We start from the raw sequence: 26,100 nt of genomic DNA, 5'->3' as shown, positions 1-26,100 counted from the left end.
TACTTGAGGCTGAGAAATACTAAAATCAGCTGTAGAAAGATTCAAGAAAAAGGTGCTCAGATTCTCAAGACAGGGGAATTAGACCCACAGTTAAATCGAGCTCAATACATTTGATAGAGAAGGGAATTCTGTCTCTGATGTTAGTACTGTAAAGGTGTGCTATTGGGATTAATCAAATTGTATTTTACCATGTGTTTCAAGATATTTAAACTTGTATTATGTGTAAGTAGTTTGATTACTCTATTTTATATTCATTTATTTTGTGCAATAACCTTCGGTTTTAGACAGCACGTACAGTGTGGTGATCACTCTGCAGGTTAAGACTCCACAGGCATGGGGATGGGAACCTATTCAGTGAGACAGAAGAGAAGGAAATATGAGGAAAAACAAAAGTCAGAATGAGAAATGTGATAGGCAGAGAATTCAAGGACAAGAATCAACTAGGCTACAGTGCATAATAATGTGATAAGGACTAGGATATTAAAAAGACAAGCCTTAAGGCCTTATGCCTTAACGCATGGAGCATTTGCAATAAAAGAGCTCAAGTAGTCACACAAATAGATATAAACAGGTGTAATATAGTTTGGGAATGCGGTAGATCGTGATCAGAGATGGGAACTGAATATGCAAAGATATTCAGTTTTTGGGAAGGACAGACAAAGACGAATAGGACGTGGGGTAACTTGCTCGTTAAAGAGGATATTTACACAATAGTAAAGGAGGATATTAGCTCCAGTGAAGTGGAATCGATTTGGGTAGAATTTAGAAAAACCAAGGAGCAGAAAATGATATCAGGGGCTGTATATAGATCCTAAACTGTAGTGAAGAGGTTGAGGAAGGCATTAAACAGGAAATCAGAGATGCAACCAATAATGGTACAACTGTAATTATTGCTGATTTTAATCTGCATAGAGATTAGGCAAATCAAATTGGTAACAATCCGTACAGGAGGAATTCCTGGAGGGAGAACAAGCCATCCTTGACTGGGTATTGTGTAATAGAAAGGAATTAATGACAATCTAACTGTGCAAGGCCTTATGGGGAATACTGACCGCAATATGATCAAATTCATCAATAAAATGGAGACAACAAGGTGCAGAGCTGGATGAACACAGCAGGCTAAGAAATGATGAAGGGTCAAGGCCCGAAACGTCAGCTTTCTGCTCCTATGATGCTCCTTAGCCTGCTGTGTTCATCCAGTTCTGCACCTTGTTGTCTCGGATTCTCCAGCATCTGCAGTTCCTACTATCTCTAATAAAATGGAGAGTTGGTTCTGAGATTAAGGTCTTGAATCTAAATAAAGGAAATGACTATGGTATGAACTGCGAGCTGGCTGTGATAAATTTGTGAATGTTACTTAAAGAGATGACAGTTGATAGGCAATGGTAAATATTTAAAGATCCTGTCTGGCAAAAGAATAAAATGGGAAAGTTTGCTAACAACGGCTGATAAGGGAAATTAAGGATAGCATTAGATTCAAAGAAGGAGCATACAAAATGGCCAAATAAAACAGCAGACCTGAGGATTGGGAACATTTTAAATTTTAGCAAAGGAGGACAAAGGGATTGATTAAGACAGGATAAATAGAATACAAGAGTAAGTTTACAAGGACATACAAACTGATGGTAAAAGTATCAATAGGTATGTGAAGAGAAAAATTAAGTGTAGGCAGATGTAGTTCTCTTACAGTCAAAAAGAGGGAAATTATAATGGTGAACGGAGATGGCAGACCAATTAAATTCATATTTTGGTTCTGTCTTCGCAAAGGAGGACACAAATAACATCCCAAAATGTTGGGGACCATTGGGTCTCATAAGAGGGAGGAACCAAAGGAAATTAGAATTGTGGAAATTGATGGAAATAAAGGTTGAAAAAAATCCCCAAAGCCCAATAATCTCCATCCCAGAGTACTTAAGGAAGTGGCCCTAGAAATAGTAGATGTGTTGGTGGTCAACTTTCAAGATTCTATAGACTCTGGAAGAGTTTCTATGGACTGAAGGGTAGTTGATATAACCCTATTTAAATGATATTTTAAAAAAGTGCTGAGAAAAAAGTGAATTATCGACTGGCTAGCCTTACATCAGGCGCAGATAAAATGCTAGAGTCCATTATCAAAGATTTAATGGCAGAGCACTTGGCAAACCGTGATAGGATCACACACAGTCAGCATGCATTTATGAAAGAGAAATTATACTTGACAAATCTACTGGAATTTTTCATGGATGTAATTAGTTGAGTCAATAAAAGGAAGCCAGTGGATGTGGTTTACTTAAACTTTTAGAAGGCTTTTGATAAGATCCCACTAAGAGATTAGCATATAAAATCAAATTTCATGGGATGGGGGTAGTGTACTGACTTGGTGGTGACAGCAAACAAAATGTAGGAATAAATGTGTCTTCTTCTGAGTCACAGCTAAAATGAAATCACCTCGGCAAGTATTGTTAAAGAGAATCCCGAGGTATTCTATACATACTTCAAAAACAAGAGGATAACTTAGGTTTTCAGGTTCAGGTACTAAACTGGAACAGGGCCAATTTTGGGGCCATTAGGCAGGATCTAGCAGAGGGCGATTGGGGAGTCTGCTTGAAGGTATAGGAACGATGGCAAATGGAAACCTTTTAAAAGTGTGATATCAAGAGTTCAGGAGCAGTATGTTCCTGTTAGGGTGAAGGGAAAAGCTGGCAGGTTTAGGGACCCCTGGCTGACAAGGGATTTTGAGGCTCTGGTCAGGAAAACGAATAAGGCATACATTGGGTTTAAGCTATCGGGCTCAAGTAAATTCCTGGATGACTATAAACATTGTAGGAGCACACTTAAGAGGGAAATCAGAAGAGCAAAAAGAGGGTACGAGATGGATATGGCAGATGAGGTTTTAGAGCTATATTAAGAGTAACAGGGTGGCTACGGAGACAATAAGTCCCCTTAAAATTCAGCATGGCTGTCCTTGTGTGGAGTCACACAAGGAGATTTTTAATGAATATTTCTCCTTAGTGTTTACTAAGGAGAGAATCATGGATGGTAAGGAAATAAGGGATGTTTTGGACTGCATACACATTACCAGAGAGGAGGTGTTTGCAGCCTTAAAGCGCATTAAGGTGGATAAATCCCCTGGGCCTGATCAAGTCCATCTTCTGATATTGTGGCAGGCTAGGGAAGAAATTGCAGAGGCCCTTGCAGAGATTTTGCTTCATCTTTAGCTACTGGTGAAGTTCTAGAAGTCTGGAAGGTGGCTAATGTTGTTTCATTGTTTAAGAAAGGTAGCAAAGACAAGCCAGGGAACTACAGGCCAGTGAGCTAGCTAATTGGATTCAAAATTGGCTCGATGGTAGGAAGCAGAGGGTGATGGTTGAAGGTTGTTTCTCGGATTGGAGGCCTGTGACTAGTGGTGTGCCACAGGGGTCGGTGCTGGGACCTTTGTTATTTGCATAAATAATCTGGATGTGAATGTATAAGGCACGATTAGTAAATTTGCGGATGATACAAGATTAGGAGGTAACGTTGATAGCAAAGAAGGTTATCAAAAACTACAGAGGGATCTTGATCAGATAGGGAAGTGGGCTAAGTTGAAATGCTTAATACTAGGGGGCATGCATTTAAGGTGAGAGTGGGTAAGTTTTTTTACACAGAGAGTAGTAGTTGTCTGGAACACGCTGCCGGGGTGGCGGTGGATGAAGATACGATAGGGACTGTTAAGGGTCTATGCAATTCAATACAGATAAGTGTGAGGTGTTGCATTTTGGAAAGTCAAACCAAGGTAGGGCTTATACAGTAAATGGTAAAGTCCTGAAGAGTGTTGTGGAACAGAGTGACCTAGGAGGAAAAGTACATAGTTCATTGAAAGTGGCATCACAGGTAGACAGGGTGGTGAAGAAGGCATTTGGCATGCTGGCCTTCATCGGTTGAGGCATTGAGTATAGGAGTTGGGATGTTATGTTACAGCTGTATTGGTCACTGGTGAGGCCACACTTGAAGTATTGTAAACAGTTTTGGTCATCCTGTTATAGAAAAGACATAGTTAAACTAGAAAGTGTGCAAAGAAGATTTACGAGGATGTTGCCAGGACTAGAAGGCCTGAGTTATAGGGAGAAGTTGGCCAAGATAGGACTTTGTTCCTTGCAATGTAGGAGAATGAGACCTTATGAGAAAAATAACCTTATTGAGGTGTATAAAATCATGAGGGGCATAGATAGGATGAATGCATATAGACTTTTTACCAGTGATGGGGAATTGAAAACTAAAGGGCATAGGTTTAAGGTGAGAGATGATAGATTTAAGAAGGACCTGAGGGGCAACCTCTTCATGCAAAGAGAGTGGTGCGTATATAGGATGGGCTTCTGGAAAAACTGGTTGAGGCAGGTACAATAGCAACATTTAAAAAACATTTGGACAGGTACATGGATGGTACAGGGTTTACAGGCTATGGACCAAATGCAGGCAATTGGAACTAGCTGAGTGGACACCATAGTCAGCATGGACCAGTTTGGGCCAAAGGGTCTGTTTCTGTGCTGTAATACTCCATGACTCCATAACTAGGGAAGAAGGTAGGACCACTCAAGGATAAGGAGAGAGCTTGTGCTTGAAGGCAGTGGATTTGGGCGAGATCCTAAATGATTACTTTGCATCAGTATTCAGCCAGGAGAAGGACATAGAGGTTAGTGAGATTAGTGTGGAGTATGCACGGGCATTTTGAAGTCAAGAAAGAAGTGGTGTTGGGTATCTTGAAGAGCATTAAGGTGGACAAATCCCCAGGGCCTGATGGAATCTACCCCAGGTTACTAAGATAGGCATGAGAGGAGATTGCTGGGGCCTTGAACAAGACCTTTGTATCCTCACTAGCCAAGGAAAAGGTCTCAGAGGACTGGCGAGTAGCTAATGTTGTTCTTCTGTTGAAGAAAGGAATTAGAGATAATCCAGGAAACTAAAAGACCAGTGAGTTTCACATCAGTGGTTGGAAAGCTATTGGAGAGAATTCTTAGGGAATGGATTTGGAAAGGCATGGCCTAATTAGGGACAGTTAACATGGCCTTGGACGGGGCAAGTCATGTCTTACTAACTTGATTAAATTTTTGAGGAAGTGATGAAGGCAATCAGTGAGGGTACAGCAGCAGATATTGTCTACATGGATTTTAGTAAGCTTTCGACAAGATCCCTGATGGTAGGCTCATCCAGAACATTAAGGTGATGGGATCAACAGTGACTTGGCCGCTTGGATTCAGAATTGGCTTGCCCACAGAAGGCAGAGAGTAGTGGTGTAAGGATGTTTCTCTGGCTGGAGATCCGTGACAAGTCGTGTTTGACAGGGGTCGTGCTGGAACTTCTGCTGTTTGTGATATATTTAAATGACTTAGATGAAATGTGATGTATATAAATGACTTAGATGGATGTGTTAGTAAGATTGCAAACGACACATAGATTGGTGGAGTTTTGGATAGTGTAGAAGGTTGTCAAAAGGTATGGCGTGATATAGATCAGATATGGGTGCAGAAACGGCAGATGGAGTTTAATTTGGGCAAGTGTGAGGTGCTGCACTTTGGGAGATCAAATGTTAAGGAAAAATATACAGTTTCAAGTCCATAACTCCCCAAAAGTGGCCACACAAGTAGATTTGGTGGGAAAGAAAGTATATGTTATGCTTCAGAGATAGTGGGAACTGCCGATGCTGGAGAATCTGAGATAACAAGGTGTAGATAACAAGGATGAACACAGCAGGCCAAGCAGCATCAGAGGAGCAGGAAAGCTGACGTTTCGGGTCTGGACCCTTCTTCAGAAACACCTTGTTATTTCATATGTTATGCTTGCCTTTATTGGTTGGGTCATTGAGTACTACAATTAGGATGTCATGTTGCAGCTTTATAAGACTTTGGTTAGGTCGCACTTAGAATATTGTGCTCAATTCTGGTTATCACATTACAGGAAGGATGTGGAAGCTTTGTACAGGGTACACAGCAGGTTTACCAGGATGCCACCTGGATTAGAGGGTATAAGATATAAGGTGAGGCTAGAAAAACTAGGGTTGTTTTCTCTGGAGCGGCGGAGGCTAAGGGGAGACTTGATAGAATTCTATTAAATTATGAGATGCATATATAGGATTGACAGTCAGAATCTTTTTCCCAGAGTTGAAACGTCTAGGGGGCATGCATTTAAGGTGAGAGTGGGAAAGTTTTTTTACACATAGAGTGACAGATGTCTGGATCATGCTGCCAGGGGTGGTGGTGGATGCAAATACGATAGGGGCATTTACGATAGGCCTATTAAATAAGCACACGAATATACAAGAAATGGAGGGATATGGACCAAGGGCAGGCAGAAGGGATCAGTTTAATTTGATGTCATGTTTGGCATAACATCATGGGCCAAAGGGCCATTCCTGTGTTTACAGTTCTATATTCTATACAACCAGTGACTAGTGTGATACCACAGGGATCATTGTTTGGACCCCAGCTATTGACAATATATTAATAATTTAGACGAGGGAACTAAAATGTAATATTCTCCAAGTCTGTTGATGACACAAAGCTGGATGGGAGGGTGAACTGTGAGGAGGATATAGAAATGCTTCAGTGTGATTTGGATAAGTTGATTGAGTGGGCAATTTCATGACAGATGAAGTATAATTTTCAAAAATGTGAGGTTGACCACTTTGGTAGCAAAAACAGAGGAGTAGATTATTATTTGAATGGCGATAGATTGGGAAAGAGGAAAGTGCAACAAGACCTGGCTGTCCTCGTACACCAGTGTTGACCACCAAAGTTCAGGAAGTTCAATGATATTGTGTGTTCTACAACAGAAAGTGCCACCATCTTCTCTTTGATACCTCACACTCACAGGGCCAAAACTCTAACTCTGTCACTGTAGACATATGTCTCCAAGGCTTGAAGCTGACAGCTCTTGGTATTGCATACATCATGTCCATTCAACGGCTCTCAACCAGCTCAACCTCCTAAACTAATAAACCTTCTGTACAATTCTGGTCGTCGTGCTACCAGAAAGATGTGGAGGCTTTGGAGATGGTACAGAAAAGGTTTACCAGGATGTTGCCTGATTTTGAGAGTCTTGGATTGGAGGAGAGATTGGACAAATTCAGTTTGTTTTCACTTGAATGTTAGAAGGTGAGGGGCAACCTAATAGAGATTTACAAAATTATGAGACTCAGAATCTTTTTTCCAGGGTAGAAATGCCAATTAATACAGAACATAGTTTCAGATAAAAGGGGGAATGTTAAAAGGAGATGTGAGAGGTGATGGCCTCATGGTATTATCGCTGGACAGTTAATCCAGAGATCCAGACAATGTTCTGGGTTCAAATGCCGCCGCAGCAGATGGTGGAATTTGAAATCAGTAGATATCTGGAAATAAGAGTCTAATGACGACCATGAACCCAATGCCAATTGTCAGAAAAACCCATCTGGTTCACTAATGTCCTTTAGGGAAGGAAACTGCTATCCTTACCTGGTCTGGCTTGCATGTGACTCCAGACCAACAGCAATTTGGTTGACTCTTAACTGCCCTCTGGGCAATTAGGGATGGGCAATAAATGTTGTCTAGCCAGCGACACCCTCATCCCGTGAATGAATAAAAAATAAGTTTTACACATTGAGGGTGGTAAGTGTCTGGAATGTGCTGCTACAGGAGGTGATAGAAGCAGATACAATAGCAATACTTAAGAGGTATCTTGACAGATACATGAATAGGCAGGGAATAGAGTTGTACAGATAGCATACAGGCAATAAATCTTCAGTTTAGAATGGTGTCATGTGTTGGTGCAGGCTTGGTGGACTGAGGGGCCCGTTCCAACACTGTACTGTGACAAGCTGCCTGCCTCTCCTATTGATCAGTGAAGATCCTATGCGCTAAGAACCCATAAGATGCATCCTGTTTGGATGTACAAGAAATATAGCTGAAACACAGAAGTCCTATGTATTCCTAACCTCCAAAGTCAAGTCTTGAAAGACTTAAGTGGTGTTTGAATAGCATGTAGTGATGCTAGTGGTTTGCCAATGTCACCTTTGTGTGGATGAAGAATGAAACAGGACGTTGTACAGGAGCATGCAGGGATACAGTGGTAAAGACATGGTTGGATGAATGCTAGGACAAGAAATCAGCGAGCTGTAGCCACCAGATACCCATTCTGATTTAAAAGTCAAGAATTGGTGCCATTTAGTTTCTCAGAGGAGAGGAGAATTGGAAATGGCATAGAAATCAGGCAAGTTGGACTAATTATGAGATGCAAATACATAGAAATAAGGTAATTGCCACTCAATAATGAAACATTGAATTTGCCATTTAAAGCCAATGGGGAAAATCAGGAAGTTTTTCTCAACATTGAGATTTTGATTTTATTTTTGCCAAATTTTCTCAACTTTCTCACTGTTATCCAGGCCACTCCAGGGAGGGAAAAATCCCACCCATAGTTCCTCCACGGATAGCACATCAGCAATTTCTAGATTATTGTTTTTGGGAATTGGGAAATTAAACATACTAGAACACTATGCCCTCTGCTGCCCAAAAACAAGATTTTTGCACTGAAAAACTTTCAATTACAATATCCCAACATTTGTTGTTGAAATAATTGCTACAGTCTTTATTTAATTACAAATGGTATAGCAACTTCATGCAAGGGAAAATGTGTGATTAATTATAAAAATTTGGATATTCCAACTGGAGATACACTGTTCTGCTGTTAGCTTCATTAAAACAATGTCTTGTCACCGTAAGCATGATAGAGATTTCAGCAAAGAAAATGGTCATCCAGCCCAGTGCTAACTCTGTGAAGGAGTTATCTGCTTAAATCCCATTCTCTTACTATTTCCCTGCATTCTTAAGTAAGTGTGCCTATTCATGTTTTGATTAACTCAGTCATATCTGGTAATACATCCCATGTTCAATATCCATTCTTACAAAAACAATGTTTCTAATTGGGCCTTTTATGCTTCCATTTGCTTATTCTAAGTTTAAGCCACCTTATTAACTATTCCTTAAAGCATTTCGCTATTGATCATTTCAAGTCTTTCATAATATTAAACACAGCTTGTAGGGGAATAGACCAATTTCATTCTCATTTCTCCAATTTTCTCCAATATCAAAAATTAAACAGCGAAACCAAATGCAGCAACATTCATTACCAGTAGAAAAGACATTCCAGCTGCAAACTGACTCCTCCAATCTGCTCCAGCAGAAAAAAAGAAGCTAATGATTGTCCAGTGATGCAAACAGGATCATTATTAGAATCAAAGCATGGTAACACCTAAATCAATTACTGCCCCTATCACCCCCAAATGAGGAAAAGAAAGGGGCAAGGGTTAAAATCTTAAACAAAAACTATACCTTTCTTCCAACCTACTATGCTGCCAGCTGCCATTATATTAAAATGACAATTCAAACTCTGGATAAGGTTCCACCAGTAGCAGGTCTGGACCTTAAGAATCAAATGGTGCCATTAGCATCATGGTGCAATGCACACATGTACAGAAAATCTGGATAAAGAAAACAGAACCCAATCTTCAAAATGTTTAAAGTTCAAATTACCTTTATTTCCACCAAGTGCCCCACCATTTCTCTTGCTCCAGTCAAAAGGAAATTGACCTTTTGACAGTTCTTCAAATAATTTGGTATGAAGAGGTTTGTGCTTAAGGCTTCGCCTTGTGCATTCTTGCTTTTCTTTTGAACTGAAAAAGAAGAAAATTTACCCTATAATAAAATGAAAAACAATTATTGCAAATTTGCTCCATTAATCCATGCAAAGACACACCAACTGAGAAACAGGCACCAGCAACAGCTCTAGATGAGACAAACCGTTATTATTTCTGGTTGCAAGCAGACTGACTACTGTACCCATTTACAGATGTCATCAGTAGAACTTTGCACAGCTGTCCTGCGTAGGTCTAGCCAAAATGTCAGTGAAGATACAGGGACAGAAAATTTAAGAATGATGATATTGAAAAGCTTTGTATGCCCAATTTTTACTCTCTCTCCTAGTGTCTGAAATTTACCCTTTATTTTAAAAGCATTCAGAGTACTAAGAGCTGAGAAATTGTAGAACATTATTACAAGAAACAGTTCCTCAATAAAAATGTCTTGTGTACAAAATTGGAATTGTTATCAACAGCGGAATACTTTTGTAATTGATCCTCCAATCAAGGAGCAGTAACTGCATTGTAATCACTAAACAAGATGTATGCTGAGTCAGAAGAATTCTTAATTCCAGAAGCCTTTACCTGAATGACAATGTTTCCAATAAAACTAAAAAAAAGTTAGTGGCCTGTGATGAACCAATAAGCCAGGCATTGTTTGATGCCAGAGAAGGCTTTAGACCTCTAATATTTGAACTAGCATTGAAGCTTGACATGTGAGGTATTCAATGTTAGTTATACATATCTAGGTCAAGTGATGAATGCCATTTTATGTTGAGATAAGCATTCACTACCTGAATACATTAATAAGCTGATTTCCCTTTTTACTACATTCACTAATGTCCTTTAGGGAAGGAAACTGCCATCCTTACCTGGTCTGGCCTACACGTGACTCCAGACCCACAGCAATGTGGTTGACTCTGAACTGCCATCTGGGCGATTAGGATTGGGGAATAAATGCTGCCTAGCCAGCAACACCCTCATCCCATTAATGAATAAAGAAAAAAAAACAGCTTTTTCTGAGTTTCCATTTTCACTTAAAGCATACTTAGAATTTTATCACAAAAAGGGGACCATTTGGTCCATCCTGCTTGTACAAATTTTTTTGTTGAAGGAGCTATCAGTTAGTACCACTCTCCTACCCTTTCCTTTATATCTACGCAAATTTTTGCTTCTTTAATTCTCTTTGGAAGTTACTGTGAATTGCTTCCACCAGCTTTGTGTAGTGCACTTCCAGTTAAAGGGAACATGACAATAATTGAAACTGAATAAATTGTATTTACTAGAAACTAAAGTGATTGGGTGAATTTTCAGGCCCAAGTCAAAGTTGGGAATGGAGATGGGACACTTCTGGTATGCGGCATTCCAGACTCCATTTTGGTGAGGGCATTTGCATATGTGCAGAGACTGCTCAAAAGTAGCATGGAGAATAGGCAAATTGTGACAGTTAGCAATGTAACATTGATCTGACATCAGTGTGGATTTCAAATCTTCAGTTAACACTCTCCCCTAAATATGCACACAAGTAACTCTTATGGCAGGAAAGGTCCACCCCGGAAATAGTGCTATTTAAGGACATCATCAACAACGTTAAGGCAACTGCTGATTGATTTCTACTGGTTTTTGCTGCAATTTCAGAAGAGCTGCTTGGTTTCTAAAATTAGGGGCTGGTGTGGCATGTGTTGAAGGACTTTGTCCTTACTTCAAAGATTCTGCAGAAACCTCTTACTCCCAAACAAGTACATGCATTCTTCTTGAGCAGCGTAGCAGTGAAATGAGCAGAGAATTATACAGACAGGACAAGCCACTGAAAGAGGAAGAAGGACATGAAAAAGCAGCAGTGGGAGGAGGGGTTCCCAGCAGGATGCTACATCTGTCCATGGCTCTCAGAGAACAATTCTTCTACCTACACTGTAGTGAAGCATTTCACTAAGGATGTCCTGACTGAAATCTGCCATCTCAAAGCACAACTCCAACCTTAGCAGGGAAGAATGGCATTATTGCTGCAAAGGTGAATGTGCCGAGGAAGATTTAGGCGTTGGACTCCTTCCAGACAGGAAAAGGCAATATTTGTAATATCTCCCAAAAAGTGTTGCATAAGGGAAGTAACTAAGGTGCTGAATACATTCATCATTTGGCAGTACAGAACTTGAGTACTACTGAAAAATGACACATTTTGTTAAGCTTTTTGTCTTGCACTCATCATGACATTTGTAAGAATACAAATTCAAGGGGAAAACCAACATTTATAAAATGTTGATTGGTGGCACTCATAACAGTAGCAGTTTCACCATGGAGAATGTAGATGTTATTGATGACTGAAAGTTAACTGCCATACTTCATTCAAATTTTAAACCTGACAGATTGACTTTAATTGGTAAGGGCATGAAATGAACCAGTAAATGGCTGTAATCTATTTTGTTGAATCAAAATAGGCGCAGTGCACATACATGTTCTTCTTGTTTGCAAAGAACAGGGCCCTATATATTAATATATTTAACTTCCAGTACCCACAAGTGTGCCACTCTACCAGTCTGACTAACAATCCTAAATTCGTTGTCAGCATAATTCTTCACACGTTCCACTTGTAAACCAATCAGCACTCTCCTCTCATGCAGTATAAATGATGGTTTTCCCATTAAATTGATATTCTTGCAAATATTCCTAACAAGAGCAAAATAAAAAGGTTTGATAAAAGTATTTTTTCTGAAAATATTTCATTCCATCTTTCCAGAGAGCACATGGAGTGAGCGTGCAGTTTCATAAGGATTGCAGGTTTCACTATGGTGCATAGGAGCCACTGACTGGATGCATATTGCTTTGTGGGCACTACATGTCAACCCTGAGATGTACTAAAACTAAAAGGGATTCTAATTCCTCAATACATAGCTGTTTTGTGACATGTTGACCATATTATGAAGGTTAATGCCTTCTACTCAACAACAATCACAACTGACTTCATTCTAAGCTGTCCACTATACCTTCTTCAATTGAGAAACTATAACAAACTCACAGGGTGCCTACACGATGACGAGGACTTTAATAACATGACTCACGAATCCAGTGTGTAACCCACAGATATGCAGGCATGCATTCAACAAAAGTCATGTTGTCACTCAAAATCTGATGAAGCAGACAACATTCCCTTTAATTTTTCTAGTAGTTGCACAGACCCCTGAGATCCATGTGTGGCAATGTCAATATGTCCACATGCCACTCAGCATGTGCGGACATTCTGAGTGGCTGCATAAGGAATAGAAAGCAGGCCAATGAACTGCTAAAACAACATTGCTGCTGCCTAAACTGCTCTACAGAAGACCTACAGTACTCAACATGACACTTAGCAAGATGTATAGTAGTCTGCTGCATTCTGGTTAACCTCACCATTATGAGGGTACAATCCCAGCTTAGCTAAAAGTAGTATAGTTGAGGAGGAGGAGAAAGTAAAAGTAGAGGAAGAGGACTAGCAACCAAACCAAATCTTTCAAACTAGGCTGTCCAAATTGATTAATTCAACTATAATCACAGTAAATGCAACCAATTCTTCATTCATCAATAATTCCAAAACTTACCTCCCCTGCTCACTCTTTGATCATCATAGTGTCAACTATGCACAAACCAAAGTGAACACAAAATTAATATTTTAAACTAACTTTATCAAACCATGCCAAGTATCATACAAACATCAAACCTTTGTCCATTCCTTAACTGCCATCATCCATGTATCTTTGCCTGCCCTGAAGCTCCTATGCAGTGGTATTCCAGTAGCTGCAGCATGGCTGATGAAGACTACTGATTCTCAGTACTGGAAACCCTAGAAGATCTTGTAAAGTGACCACGAAAAACTTCAGCCCAAGAAGGCCCAGTTTCACGTTGCACCATGGACCGCAAAATTTTGGGTTGCTTAGTTGAAAGGCCACAGCAATGGCATTGGTGAAATTAAAACACTGGGAAAGTGAATGCTCTCATCCTCAGAGGGAACAGTAGGTTTGTTCTTTTCAGGGTCACTAGACCTGGCAAGTAGTGCCTCAGCCATCTTTATATCTGAAGACAACTTGCTGGATTGCCTTGACACCCTGGAAGTCCCTTTGAATACTGACATTTGCCACTATGGTGGCAAGAATTTGTGTTCGCATAAGGGAAGTCTGAACATCATGAAAGTCAGCCAATTTTGCAGTACAGAGGTTTGAGCTTCCACCACAGTACCCAGCCATTCTGTTTGTGCTGCAATGGAAGCTGAATTATTCACCATTAGACACTGTAGTATGTAAAATTGACCACCACTTCCACACTGGAATGGCTAAGTTCTGTGCAAAACCCCGGTGTGAGGCTTGTGGCTCAATACGGGAATGTTACACGAAGTGATGATTATTGGCATTTATTGATAGGCTAGTAATGGGTGTATGGAGCATTGAGCAGTGTGTGAGGCTTATAGTACATTTGTTGGATATGACATTTGAAGGTACGTTTACTGAACTGGACCGTACTTGTAAGCCCATTGAACATGACTGTAGAGTTGAATTCAGGCCCTCAGGACTTGACTTCTGATCATCACAGCCTTCTGATCCCACTGGCTTCGCAAAGTTTATTTGGAAAACAGGACACATTTGTCCTCTCCACTGCCTTCACAAAGACATCATGAGCAACATCAGAGGCTGAGGGGTGACCTTATAGAGGTTTATAAAATCATGAGGGCATGGATAAGGTAAATATATGGTGGGGCAGGATCGAGGGGCCAGATGGCCTACTCCTGCTCCTAGTTCTTATGTTCTTATGTAAATAGACAAGGTCTTTTCCCCTGGGTTGGGGAGTCCAAAACTAGAGGGCATAGGTTTAAAGTGAGAGAGAGGAAAGATTTAAAAGGGACCTAAGGGGAACATTTTCACACAGAGGGCGGTGCGTGTATGGAATGAGCTGCTAGAGGAAGTGGTGGAGGCTGGTACGATTACAACATTTAAAAGGCACCTGGATGGTTACATGAATAGCAAGGGTTTAAAGGGATATGGGCCAAATGCTGGCAAATGGGACTAGATTTATTTTGGATATCTGGTTGGCATGGACAAGTTGGACCAAAGGGTCCGTTTCCATGCTGTACATCTCTATAACTTGGGAACAAACTGTCTCCAGTTGCAACGTAACACACCCTTTATCTGTTCAGGGTCTCTTACATTTTTGCAGCACTCCCCTGTATTGCTTTACATTGCTTACAGGCTTTCTGTCAAGTCTGCTGCAGCATTATAGTTTTCCTTGTTAAAGTGATCAGCCTTCTTCTGTAGGCAGCTCATCAAAATGCTTATGAGTCATTTGCAACAGAACTCACATGTAACAGCGCCCTCTCGTGAGCTAGGACCTGCAGAATCCTTGTCACTTTACCCTGGTTGCATGCCTAGTATCTACCTAAAATAAAACAAATAAAACAAAAAACTGTAGATGCTGGAGATCTGAAACAAAAACAGAAATTCCTGAAGAAACTGCAAAAGAGCAGGTGGAGTCATGCAGCATCTGCTCTAGAGGCAGCTTCCGCTTCATCACTCTGTCATGCTATACCATCAGAGTTCCTGCTACTACAGTCCCTATACATATTGCAGCATTTCTGTAGTTGTATCAACTACTCCTCTGGCATCCCTATGAGGATACAGCAACACTCACCAGAGAACCTCTCACAACACAAGGAGAAACACACCACAGTGTCCTACTAGAGTCTTCTTCATAGCAGTAATTTTTCAAAATCATCTTATCTGCAAGTTGAGTGCCTGCATGGTCCTTTAAATAGTACTGCTGCAGGGCCAAATATGTAGCTTAAATAGATTAGAGTGAGGGGCTAAATCTACTTAACCAACCTGCATATTTCAAATTAGGAAGTCTCGTGTCACATTACCCTGTAGGTTTGTTGATGTTGAGATACTGCTGATTAGTAGCTTCTGGTTCTTGCATGAATGTCGAAGCTACAGGTAAGCTGTGGCAGAGGTATGTGGCAGCTACCTCCTTTCTTGATGCCAGGTTCCTCAATCAGACACATGGCACTCACTGCTTTTCGTAAATGGCCACCCCCAATATTGGGAGCCTGTAAGCATGCATGTCATACTCTCCAAGCAGCCAGACCCTGCCAGCACCTGGTTGATATCAGCAGTGATAGTGGAATGAATACCTTACAGTGGTCATTACCTGACCATCTCTTTGCCTCAACTGGTAAATGGGCAGGAAGGCCATCCATGAGCCTTCTCGCTAATTTTCCAGTCCTCTGGCACCCATCAGTATATCTATGTCTAAAATGCAGCACTGTAGGATTATATACAGGCTGAATGAATCGGACCTGAACGTAGCTGGGACTAACCTCTTTGCATGACAGTCACTAGAGCTACTGGGAAGGGTTTATGTCAGTTTAGATGAGATGGAAAACATTACATTAGGAAAACAAAGAATTATGAGAGAGAGGTAGCAAAAGATTGAGAAATAGCAATGTATGCGATGGGATCAAAGTAAGAGAAAAAGCAATAAGGCCTATTTATTTTTACTTCATGTGAATGTGAACACAGTGTTGTAAATATGAGTGGTGAGTGAGCTGCAGGTACAAATAGCACAGGGGAATATGTCATTGCAAAAACAGAGATTGGGTAGGACTGGGTCCTAAATGTTCACGGATAGGTGTAAGGAAAGGTAGAGAGGTAGGAAAGAAGGAGTCATTGTGTAGAAAAACAGTACGTCCCAGAGGTGTTAAGAACAGAATCTTTAGATAGCCATTACACAGCTGGGTGTCATCTATAGGCCATTCAACTACAATAAGCCCAATTTTAAGTTGCCTCATTCACCATTATTCCAATTTATCATTGCACAGATAATGGGCCCATACGTACACTTAGCACAGGGGCATCCATTGGAGATCCAATTAGCACCATTTGGAAGCAAAGGGAGGTAGTAGACTGCATGCCTGTCCACGCCCTTCCACCAACCTCCAATTCCATGCACTCTCCAGTCCATGGTCTCCTTATTTCCCCAGTACAAGCCCCATTTCCTCACTCGTCTTCCACTGTCTCCATCCTTTTTCAATCCACAAAGCTGCCAATTTCCCAGCTTCTAACTCTGCCAGCTCATCTTCTAACCCCGAATCCTAGTATGCCATCCTCTCTGCCACTCCCAGTCCTGTTACTTTCTCTTCCGCTGTCTCAAGCTCCAATTGCTTAATCCTGCCCCTGAAAATGATGATGTTACAAGTGCCAGAGGAATGGTTTAAAAGTTGTTCTCCTCTAGTGTAAGAATCAGAAACTATGAAATTCATTTTCTATTTTGGCATCTCCAATCTTAAAACACTGCAAATCAAATTAATCTGCATCATGTGATAGATCTATTCCAGAGGCTGCAATATTTCCCAATGAAACAGCCTTCTTCCTTTATCTCCTGAATACACACCAAGTAAGAGTTAATCAAAACAGGCGAAGATCTTTAAATCCCTACGTTTTACTACAGAAATATTGTTCAGAAAACCACTATATCTAGTGCTCAACTGGCAACTGTAAAGCGCACAATTTAGTCAAACCATGAATATTAAGAGTGAACAGAGTAGTCTTCATTACATTTTGTAACTTAGTTCATTGCCAAAAACAAGGCACCAACTTCAATTCCACAATCAAATGCCATGTAAGTGCAGCCTGGTGTTTGGTTAGCATTTTGATGACATCTTCATGTTGATTTTGTAAAGATTCTAATGGGTAACTGAATTCATTTTTGTCCTCACCTTTTTGAATGGACACCCCTTCACTGTGTGCACTTTTACTGTTCCTTGTTCCAATTTGCATTATATTGCATAAAATATGTTGAAACCATACCTAACCAAGTAGTTTAATCAGATCTTGGTCTTTATGAATGCTATTATTTATCTTTATAATGGCTGCTCGATCACATTGCTAGTATCACAAACAAATGGTACAATTTTGAGGAGAGTTCAGGAGCCTCGGGGTTCACATGCATGATTCTCTGAAGGTGAAGATGAAACAGTTGTTAAGAAGGTTTATAGGGTTCTTGGGTTTATAAACAGAGGCATAGAGTATGAAAGCAAGGAAGTGATAGTACACCTCTACAAATCAATGGTCAAACCATATTTGCAGTATTGTATTCAGTTCTGGACAGTTTATTTAAGGACGGACATTAAAGCCCGGGAGAGAATTCAAAGGCGATTTACTAGAATGATATCAGGAATGAAGGATTTTAGAAAGTTTATGGAGATTGGGCTTATTCCCCTTGGAGTGGAGAAGATTAAGAGGTGACCTTATTGAGATGATCAAAATTATGAATAATTTTAACAGGGTAAAGAAGGACATTCTGTTTCAATTAGTTGTTATTAGTCAGTAACTAGGGGCCACAATTACAAGACTGTCAGCAAGAGAGCCAGATTTGAGATGAGGAGAAGCTTATTTACTCAGAGAGTTCTTAGGATTTGGAATGTGCTGCCCGCACAATAATAGTATAAAAATAAAATTATTTGTGTCATTTCTACGCACAAGCAGTACAGTGCAGAGATGGGAAAATTCAGTAGTCACAAATATCGAATCAGAGCTTATTTTTCAATTGATTATCATCTTCTTCCATTTTTCTTTGTTTTTGAACTGCAAGTGCTCAGCTGCAATATACAATCATATATTTATACATCATTATTTTATAGAATACACAATGAGGTATGTTGGGATTTAGGCATGTTGCTTGTAGATATGTACAAACAGCAATTTCCAATGCACTGAAAGATGGAACATTGTTTTTGCTAGAGCTGTAGGGCTGTAACTTCTCAGAAGTTGTCAAAGTCAGATCACATTCAAGTTCAGCAACTCTGTTCTGATTATTTTGTTTATATTCCTTAAGGTGCAAATTTGAACTCTCTGTAATCCAGTTTACAAAACTGGGAGTTCCAGTCATCATTCATGGTTTCATTGATGATATGATTTTGCCATATAAGACTATGTGGAAATAGTGATTGTGAGAAACAATTTTACCATATAAAACTGTATAGGAATAGTTCTGACAGTGAGGCTACCAGAAGAATGTCTGCTTTAAAGTGACAAGTTGTTTTAACACATTTTATTAATTTCTTATGTGTTACTAATGGCATTAAAGTAGCAGAAAGGAAATGTCACATAGGCATATTAATTATTAATCTCCCAATATTAGCAATAATTCCTACACTAAAATATTTGTACATAAAATATGAAAATGTTTGAGTGATTCAGCTCCTTACAACTGAGTTAATAGTACAAGACGTGAAGATCCCACATTTAATAATGATTCTTTACTGCATTAGTTGGTCAGAATTTTGAGTAGCACAAAGCCATTAAAATTGATCTCCCCATCTGTGGATTAGAAGGGGAGAAGAATCAACCTGGATTTCTGAACTTGATCATATTTCAGAGACATCTGCAGAAAATATGCATTTGTGAATCAATTAAAAGTTAAATGGGACTCAACAGAAAAGTCCCCATAGTATAATTCCCTCCCACCATTTACAATCTAGCATCACTTATGAAGAATGGACACTTGGGGCAGTATCAAAGAGGATGCATTATTTACAGAACCATACCTCAGCAGAGAAGTAATTTACTTACATTTTATTTTCTTTCGCTTATCTCCAATGTCTATACAATAAAGGACCAATGTTCATTGAAAATGCTGACAGTGCTTATCCTAATTTTTAGAACATGCATGAATACTTTATTTAAGTAAAACCGTACATTTTCATTCTTAACTCCTAGCTTTATGAAATTCTCACCCATCTTCTCACTCATTTACAAACTTCTTGTAATCCTCACGGATGAGTTAAATTTCATGTTATTTTAAAGATCTATTTCTAGGCCTTTGACAAGGTGCTGCACAGGAGGCTGCTGAGTAAGATAAGGGCCCATGGTGTTAGAGGCAAGGTGCTAGCATGGATAGAAGATTGGCTGTTTGGCAGAAAGCAGAGAGTGGGGATAAAAGGGTCTTTCTCAGGATGGCAGCCGGTGACAAGTGGTGTTCCGCAAGTGTCAGTGTTGGGACCTCAACTTTTCACTTTACACATTAATGATCTAGATGAAGGAACTGTGGGCATTCTGGCGAAGTTTGCAGATGCTACAAAGATAGGTGGAGAGACAGGTAGTATTGAGGATGTGGGAAGGCTGCAGAAGGATTTGGACAGGTTAGGACAGTGGGCAAAGAAGTGGCAGATGGAGTACAATGTGGGAAAATGTGAGGTCATGCACTTTGGTAAGAAGAATAAAAGCATAGACTATTTTCTAAATGGGGAGAAAATTCAGAAGTCTGAAGTGCAAAGAGACTTAGGAGTTCTAGTCCAGGATTCTCTCAAGGTAAACTTGCAGGTTGAGTCAGTAGTCAGGAAGACAAATGCAATGTTGGCATTTATTTTGAGAGGACTTGAATATAAAAGCAGCGATGTACTACTGAGGCTTTAGAAGGCTCTGGTCAGGCCACATTTGGAGTACTGTGTGCAGTTTTGGGCCCCATATCTCAGGAAGGGTGTACTGGCCCTGGAGCGGGTTCAGAGGACGTTCACGAGAATGGTCCCAGGAATGAAAAGCTTAACATATGAGGAATGTTTGAGGACTCTGGGACTATACTCATTGGAGTTTAGAAGGATGAGGGGGGATCTGATTGAAACTTACAGAATACTGAATGGCCGCGACAGGGTGGATGTTGGGAAGATGTTTTCATTTGTAGGAGAGACTAGAACCGGAGGGCACAGCCTTAGAGTAAAGGGAAGGCCTATTGGAATGGAGATAAGGAGAAACTTCTTCAGCCAGAGAGTGGTGAATCTATGGAATTCACTGCCATAGAAGGCTGTGTACAGGTCATTGATTACATTTAAGACTGAGATAGATAGGTTCTTGATTATCAAGGGGATCAAGGATTACAGGAAGAAAGCGGGAGAATGGGGTTGAGGAACTTATCAGCCATGATTGAATGGTGGAGCAGACTCAATGGGCTGAAGGCCTAATTTCTGTTCATATGTCTTATGATCTTATGGTCTTCTAACCATTCCTGAGTAGTAAACCTCATGTCCTGAGTACTAAGCTTCAGATATACCCTCAACTCTTTCAAAATGGCTGCCATAATCCCAATTTTCTCAAAGATATCACTCACAATATACTATTTCCTGATTCCTTTTCTTCTTTAGGTCATTGAGTCCTACTTCTATGCTTAACCTGAATATTAAAAAAAGATTCGGTCCTTCATTTTTATTAAAGCATTAAAACCCCAGACAACATTAATTATATTCATATCACTGTAATCATGTTACATCAGTATTTCTGAAAGGATGGACACGTATGAACTGTTCACTACAGCAATCTCATTCAGTGTTTCTTCTCTCCTGTCTAGCTTCTTGGCTCTATCTTTCCAATCATACTAATCATTTAGATGTAGCCTTTCCATCTTCAGAATTGACTTCTCTTTCCTTTCCCTATACCATCACCTTGAAGGATCTTTCCAAGCTCTCCTTAACTACATGCTGTCCATCGGGCATCATTGATCATAAGCACAGTGATAGCTTTCATCTACGTGTTGATAATGTCTAGCTCTATCTTTTCACCACTTCGGATCTGCCTGTCCAACACTCGCTTAATCCTTCACCATCTCCGTCCGACCACTTCTCCAATATCAAATCTAAGACAAATTACAACTTCCTTCAGTTTAACATCAGATTACTGAAAATGTAAAAGTTTTGTTCCACACTACAAATTCTGTTCCCTTGCCTCTAATTCCATATAGCTCTCCACTAATTCTTTACACCTAACCAAATTTTTCATAATCTTATTGGCCTCCTCAGTCCTCAACTAAACATGAAACCCCACATTCCATCTATTGACAAGAATTTTTAATTTCACTTCCAGAATGTTCTCTAGCTTTTGTTGTTTCTATTTATTGTTAGTTCTACCCCTATCTTTGTTGACTTCTTAATTTCAACTTCCAAATGCAGCTGCTTGCATTCTATCCCATAACGAGTTCTACTCATCCATCACCTCCATCTTGGTCAAGCTACAATGACTAATTCCCTAAAAGGTCCTGTCCTCATGGGTATACCTACCCATTCTTGAAAACTGAAATCTTCCTATTCCACACTCTAACTACCTACCACTATCTGGGGTTCTTCTGATCACTTCAATCTTGTTCTTATGAATTCCCAAAAGAAAAACCTGTTTGCATCTCAATCTTTCATTTCTCCTTTTAAAAACCTCAAATTCATTTTTAACCAAATGTTTTATCACTCTCTTAATCTCTTCTTTTTACATACTTTCCTTGTATGCATTTGCAAAATGCTTTGGGAATTTGTCACATTAAATGGTACTTTATGAATGCAAGTTACCGTTGTTAAAATTGATTTAATAATTTGTCTTACAAAACAGAAAGAATACACAAACATCATTTTACCGTGTGTGGATTGTTGCAAAACCTCTTTCTGGGAGTGACATCTTTTCCCTTGCATCGTGAAGAAGGCCATCTTCACACCCCTAACAAATGGTATATTTAGTTGTTGAGTTTGTATTCACCTTAAAATCTACTTTGAAATTTTACTATAATAACACTTACCTCATTGCAAAACATGAAGAGATTGGATACTTCATTTTCCTCATTTGTGGCTCTAAAAAAAGATAGCATCATTTTTTTTCCAATACAGTTTCACATCTAGCATAAATATTTTCATAATGGATGTTTTACTTGCTTATTTCCTATAATAGTGTGAAATAGAACTTCAAATCCACTATTGCAAGTTCAACCAACTTGGACAGAAAGTGATGTACTCTACAGAAGAAATTCTATATCAGAGTAATACCACAGTAGTAGTAATAAGACAGCTTAAGACTTCATGTTTTGCTTAATATGAATTATTAAATATTTTTAAATAAATTGACTTATATGACAGTAATGTATGCAAGTATCCAAGAGGACATTTATAAAGCATTATTGAATATTCATAGCACAATAATTTTACCATCTTCATTTCCTTACTTTTCTAAATAAAATCAGCATTCACCAAGTATGAGCAGTTAGTTACAAATCTTCTCAAAAAATGTAGTTGGTTAACGTTTCTGAACATCATAATAATTCCTTTTACTTAATTATAACATTGATTGAGACTGGTTTATTATTCAATACAAATTAATAGACACTATAAAGCATACTAGCATAAAGTATATTAACTTGTACCTACAGTCAAATGTAAATGAAAGGGAAGAAGAGGTGTTTCAGTAAATTAGAGATAACTAATGTGTTTTCCATTATATATTAAAACTACCCTTGCCCTTTTGTCACCCACCCTCATTAGCACCTGTTCTTCATGTATGTTTTTACTACTCTCCTACTACTGTCCCAACTTGGCACCTTCTTAAATATCTGTACATCTTCCCTTTATTTCTCTCTCAGCATCCTCAGAAAGGTCCAAATATGACCTTTATCACCTCCTCCTAAACAACAGCTAACTTCAACTGCTTCTTTCTATTGGAAAAGTTCAGCATTTTGCTTCCAATTTCCACCCTGCTCTCAGTTTCACCTTGTCTATCTCTGACTCCTCCCTTTCCTTCCCGACATTTGTTTCCATTTCTGGGGACAGACTGGCCACTAGCATCCACTATAAACACCCAGCTCCCACAGACTATACATCTTCGCACCATGCTTCCTCTAAAGACTCCATTCTCTCAGTTCCTCCGTCTCTGTTGCACATGTTCCGATGAGGCCATATTTGACAAGGGAGCCTCCGACGTGTCCACCTTCTTCCTCAACCGAGGATTCTCCAGCACCGTTTTCGACAGGGCCCTCAACCAGGTCTGACCAATCTCCCGCACTTCTGCCCTCACCCCTTCTCTTCCCTCCCACAACAGCGATAGGGTTCCCCTTGTCCTTACCTACCATCCCACTCGCATCCACATCCAGAAGATCATCAGCCGTCATTTCTGCACCTCCAGTGAGATGCCACCACCAGACACATATTCCCCTCCCCTCCTTTGTCTGCCTTCTGCAGGTACCATTCCGTCCGGGACACTCTGGTAGACTCCTCCTTCACTCCCAACAAACCCCCACAGTCCCACGGCACCTTCCTTTGCAACCGCCGAAGTTGTAACACCTGCACATTTACCTCCTCTCTCCTCAGCCTCCAAGGGCCCAAACACACCTTTCAGGTGAAGCAGCACTTTACCTGCACTTCCCACTACTGCATCCGCTGCTCACAATGTGGTCTCCTCTACATTGGGGAAACGAAGCATAGACTGGGCAACCACTTTGCAGAACATCTACATTCTGCCTGCAAAAATAGACTCTGAGCTTCCAGTTGCCTGCCACTTTAACATACCACCCTGTTCCCTAGCCAACATCTCTGTCTCAGGCTTGCTGTAGTGTTCCAGCAAAGCTCAGCACAAGCTGGACAAACAACACCTCATTTTCTGCTTGGGGACCGTGCAGCCCTCTGGACTCAATATTGAGTTCAATAATTTTAGGGCCTGAACTCTCACATGTCCTAGCTCCTTACTTCACACCTGGCCTTGTTATCACATAGCCTGCCATTATATACTACCTATTGTTAGCCACTAACAATCTCCATTAACAGCTATTCACCCTCCTAGCCAGATCAATATCAACTCCTATGTCTGTCCAGCTGTTCTTCTCTCTCTTTGGGCTCTATCCCCACCTATTATTTCCTCCTACCCCCTCCGCCGACCCTATCTTCTGCATATAAACCAACATTTTCCTAGCTACCATCATTTCTGAGGAAGGGTCACGGTACCCGAAACATTAACTCTGATTTTTTTTCACAGATGCTGCTAGACTTGCTGAACTTTTCCAGCAACTTCTGTTTTTTTCATTTTTCCAATGTCTTCCCCCTTTCAGGCTGCCTAGTACTAAGCTCAGCAACCTCTTATCCGTCCCTCTCACCAGTCCCAGTTCTAACTCAGTAAACTCTACCAATGCACTGGCTGCTATTACTGATCTCTTCATAGCTTCCACCAGAACATACATTCACTTTTTGTTTCACTTATTTAAAAAGATCTTTCCATCCTAATTTTATTGTGTACAGTCATATTGACATTACAGCCTTAACAAAGAACTGATTGAAGTGCTATGATACTTTTCCTCTCAATGAAACTTCCCCACCTGGTTATACATTTTACCACTTGCGTTGATCAAGCCACTGTGACAGTAATGTAGCCCTTTCCCCTAAATCCCTTAATACTTTTCCATAGTCCTCTAATTTATTTTCTGAGCATCTCGTCTTGTTTCACCACCCCCAATTTGAAATTCCTATTTTTTTGCCAATATCCCCACAATCTCCAAAAAAGAAATAACTCCCTATTTACTTCCTCTACCTCTGCAATAAACAACTTCTCATCTTGGTGATTTCAGTCTCCATCTCAACTCTTCTTGTTCGCTATTTTCTGAATTTTGCCCTAAATCTCTTCCTACTAATAAACTATCCTACAGGATCACCCTTTTAATCTGAGCACTTATGCAGCCTTGCTGTCCATGTTGATGGGACAGTGTCTGACCAACTCTTTATATTTCTCTTAATCAAATTTCTTTCACCCTTCCCAAACTGAATTCTTTAAAATGATATTTTATTCATGAAACACTTCTGTAGCCTGAAAATTCAATTGTATTATGACTTACTTTGAAACATTTATATGTAGGCTTAGTAATCAGGTTTAAAACATCTAACAATTATGGACTAACTGAAATAAACAAACAAATTCAGCAGTTAACAGTGAAGTAGTGGACTGGATACTGAAAAGGAACGATACGGTTGAATTAAAGTTACAAGTCAATATACCATTCACTCATTTTAGGCATTTTATTATTTAAATACCGCATTGATTTTATTATTTTAATTTTATAAATTTTATCATTTAGTACTTCATTAAATTCCCAAGTCACACAAAGAATAGGGCTACATCAGTTCCTTCCTATCTGCATCTAAGAGAGTTTAATTTAGTCAAATTTCTCTGGCAGAAATTAAGACATGTGGTGTCCAACCCTGAAAAATACACCTCAGGTAATCTAACTTTACAATCTCAAATTCTCAACTATATAACCTTTGTCTTTTAACTCACTATGGTACTTCTGCAGCTATTGGTGTGCTAAATCACACACCAACTCCACCAATTTTATGATGCCCCATTCATTTCTCCTATTCTAATCATTCTCAGTAGTACAATTTTCACCATTGTACCCCTCAATCCAAGAGATTGCTTGAATGTCTTTGGTAAACAACTGGTTTCACCCTTCATCGCCACATCTGGGTAGGCCACTTAAAGCAGTGTCGGGTAAATGCTGTACTATTCAAAGATCATCCAAGAAGGCAAAAGTAACAGACAGCCTCTCTACTCCATAACTAACCACCTTAATAGAGCAAGGTGCAGGGCTGGATGAACACAGCAGGCCAAGCAGCATCAAAGGAGCAGAGAGGCTGACGTTTCGGGCCTAGACCCTTTTCTGATGAAGGGTCTAGG

General features: G+C 39.9%; 1 protein-coding gene across 1 annotated transcript in view; it reads right to left on the bottom strand.

The window, feature by feature from the left end:
- The window catches only part of si:ch211-171b20.3, a 127,555-nt gene that overhangs the window by 52,450 nt on the left and 49,005 nt on the right, over nucleotides 1-26,100 (bottom strand). Inside the window, exons 3-5 of the mRNA XM_048596311.1 lie at nucleotides 22,193-22,244; nucleotides 22,034-22,113; nucleotides 9,525-9,664 (exon numbers count right to left, since the gene is read on the bottom strand). Of these exons, the coding sequence (XP_048452268.1) occupies nucleotides 9,525-9,664; nucleotides 22,034-22,113; nucleotides 22,193-22,244 (272 nt within the window). The remainder of the gene's footprint in view (nucleotides 1-9,524; nucleotides 9,665-22,033; nucleotides 22,114-22,192; nucleotides 22,245-26,100) is intronic.

The sequence above is a fragment of the Rhincodon typus genome, chromosome 4 (genome assembly GCF_021869965.1).
Source record: "Rhincodon typus isolate 14 chromosome 4, sRhiTyp1.1, whole genome shotgun sequence".
Taxonomy (NCBI): Eukaryota; Metazoa; Chordata; class Chondrichthyes; order Orectolobiformes; family Rhincodontidae; genus Rhincodon; species Rhincodon typus.
The sequence above is the reverse complement of the archived record's forward strand: the minus strand, read 5'-3'. Positions and strand labels throughout refer to the sequence as shown.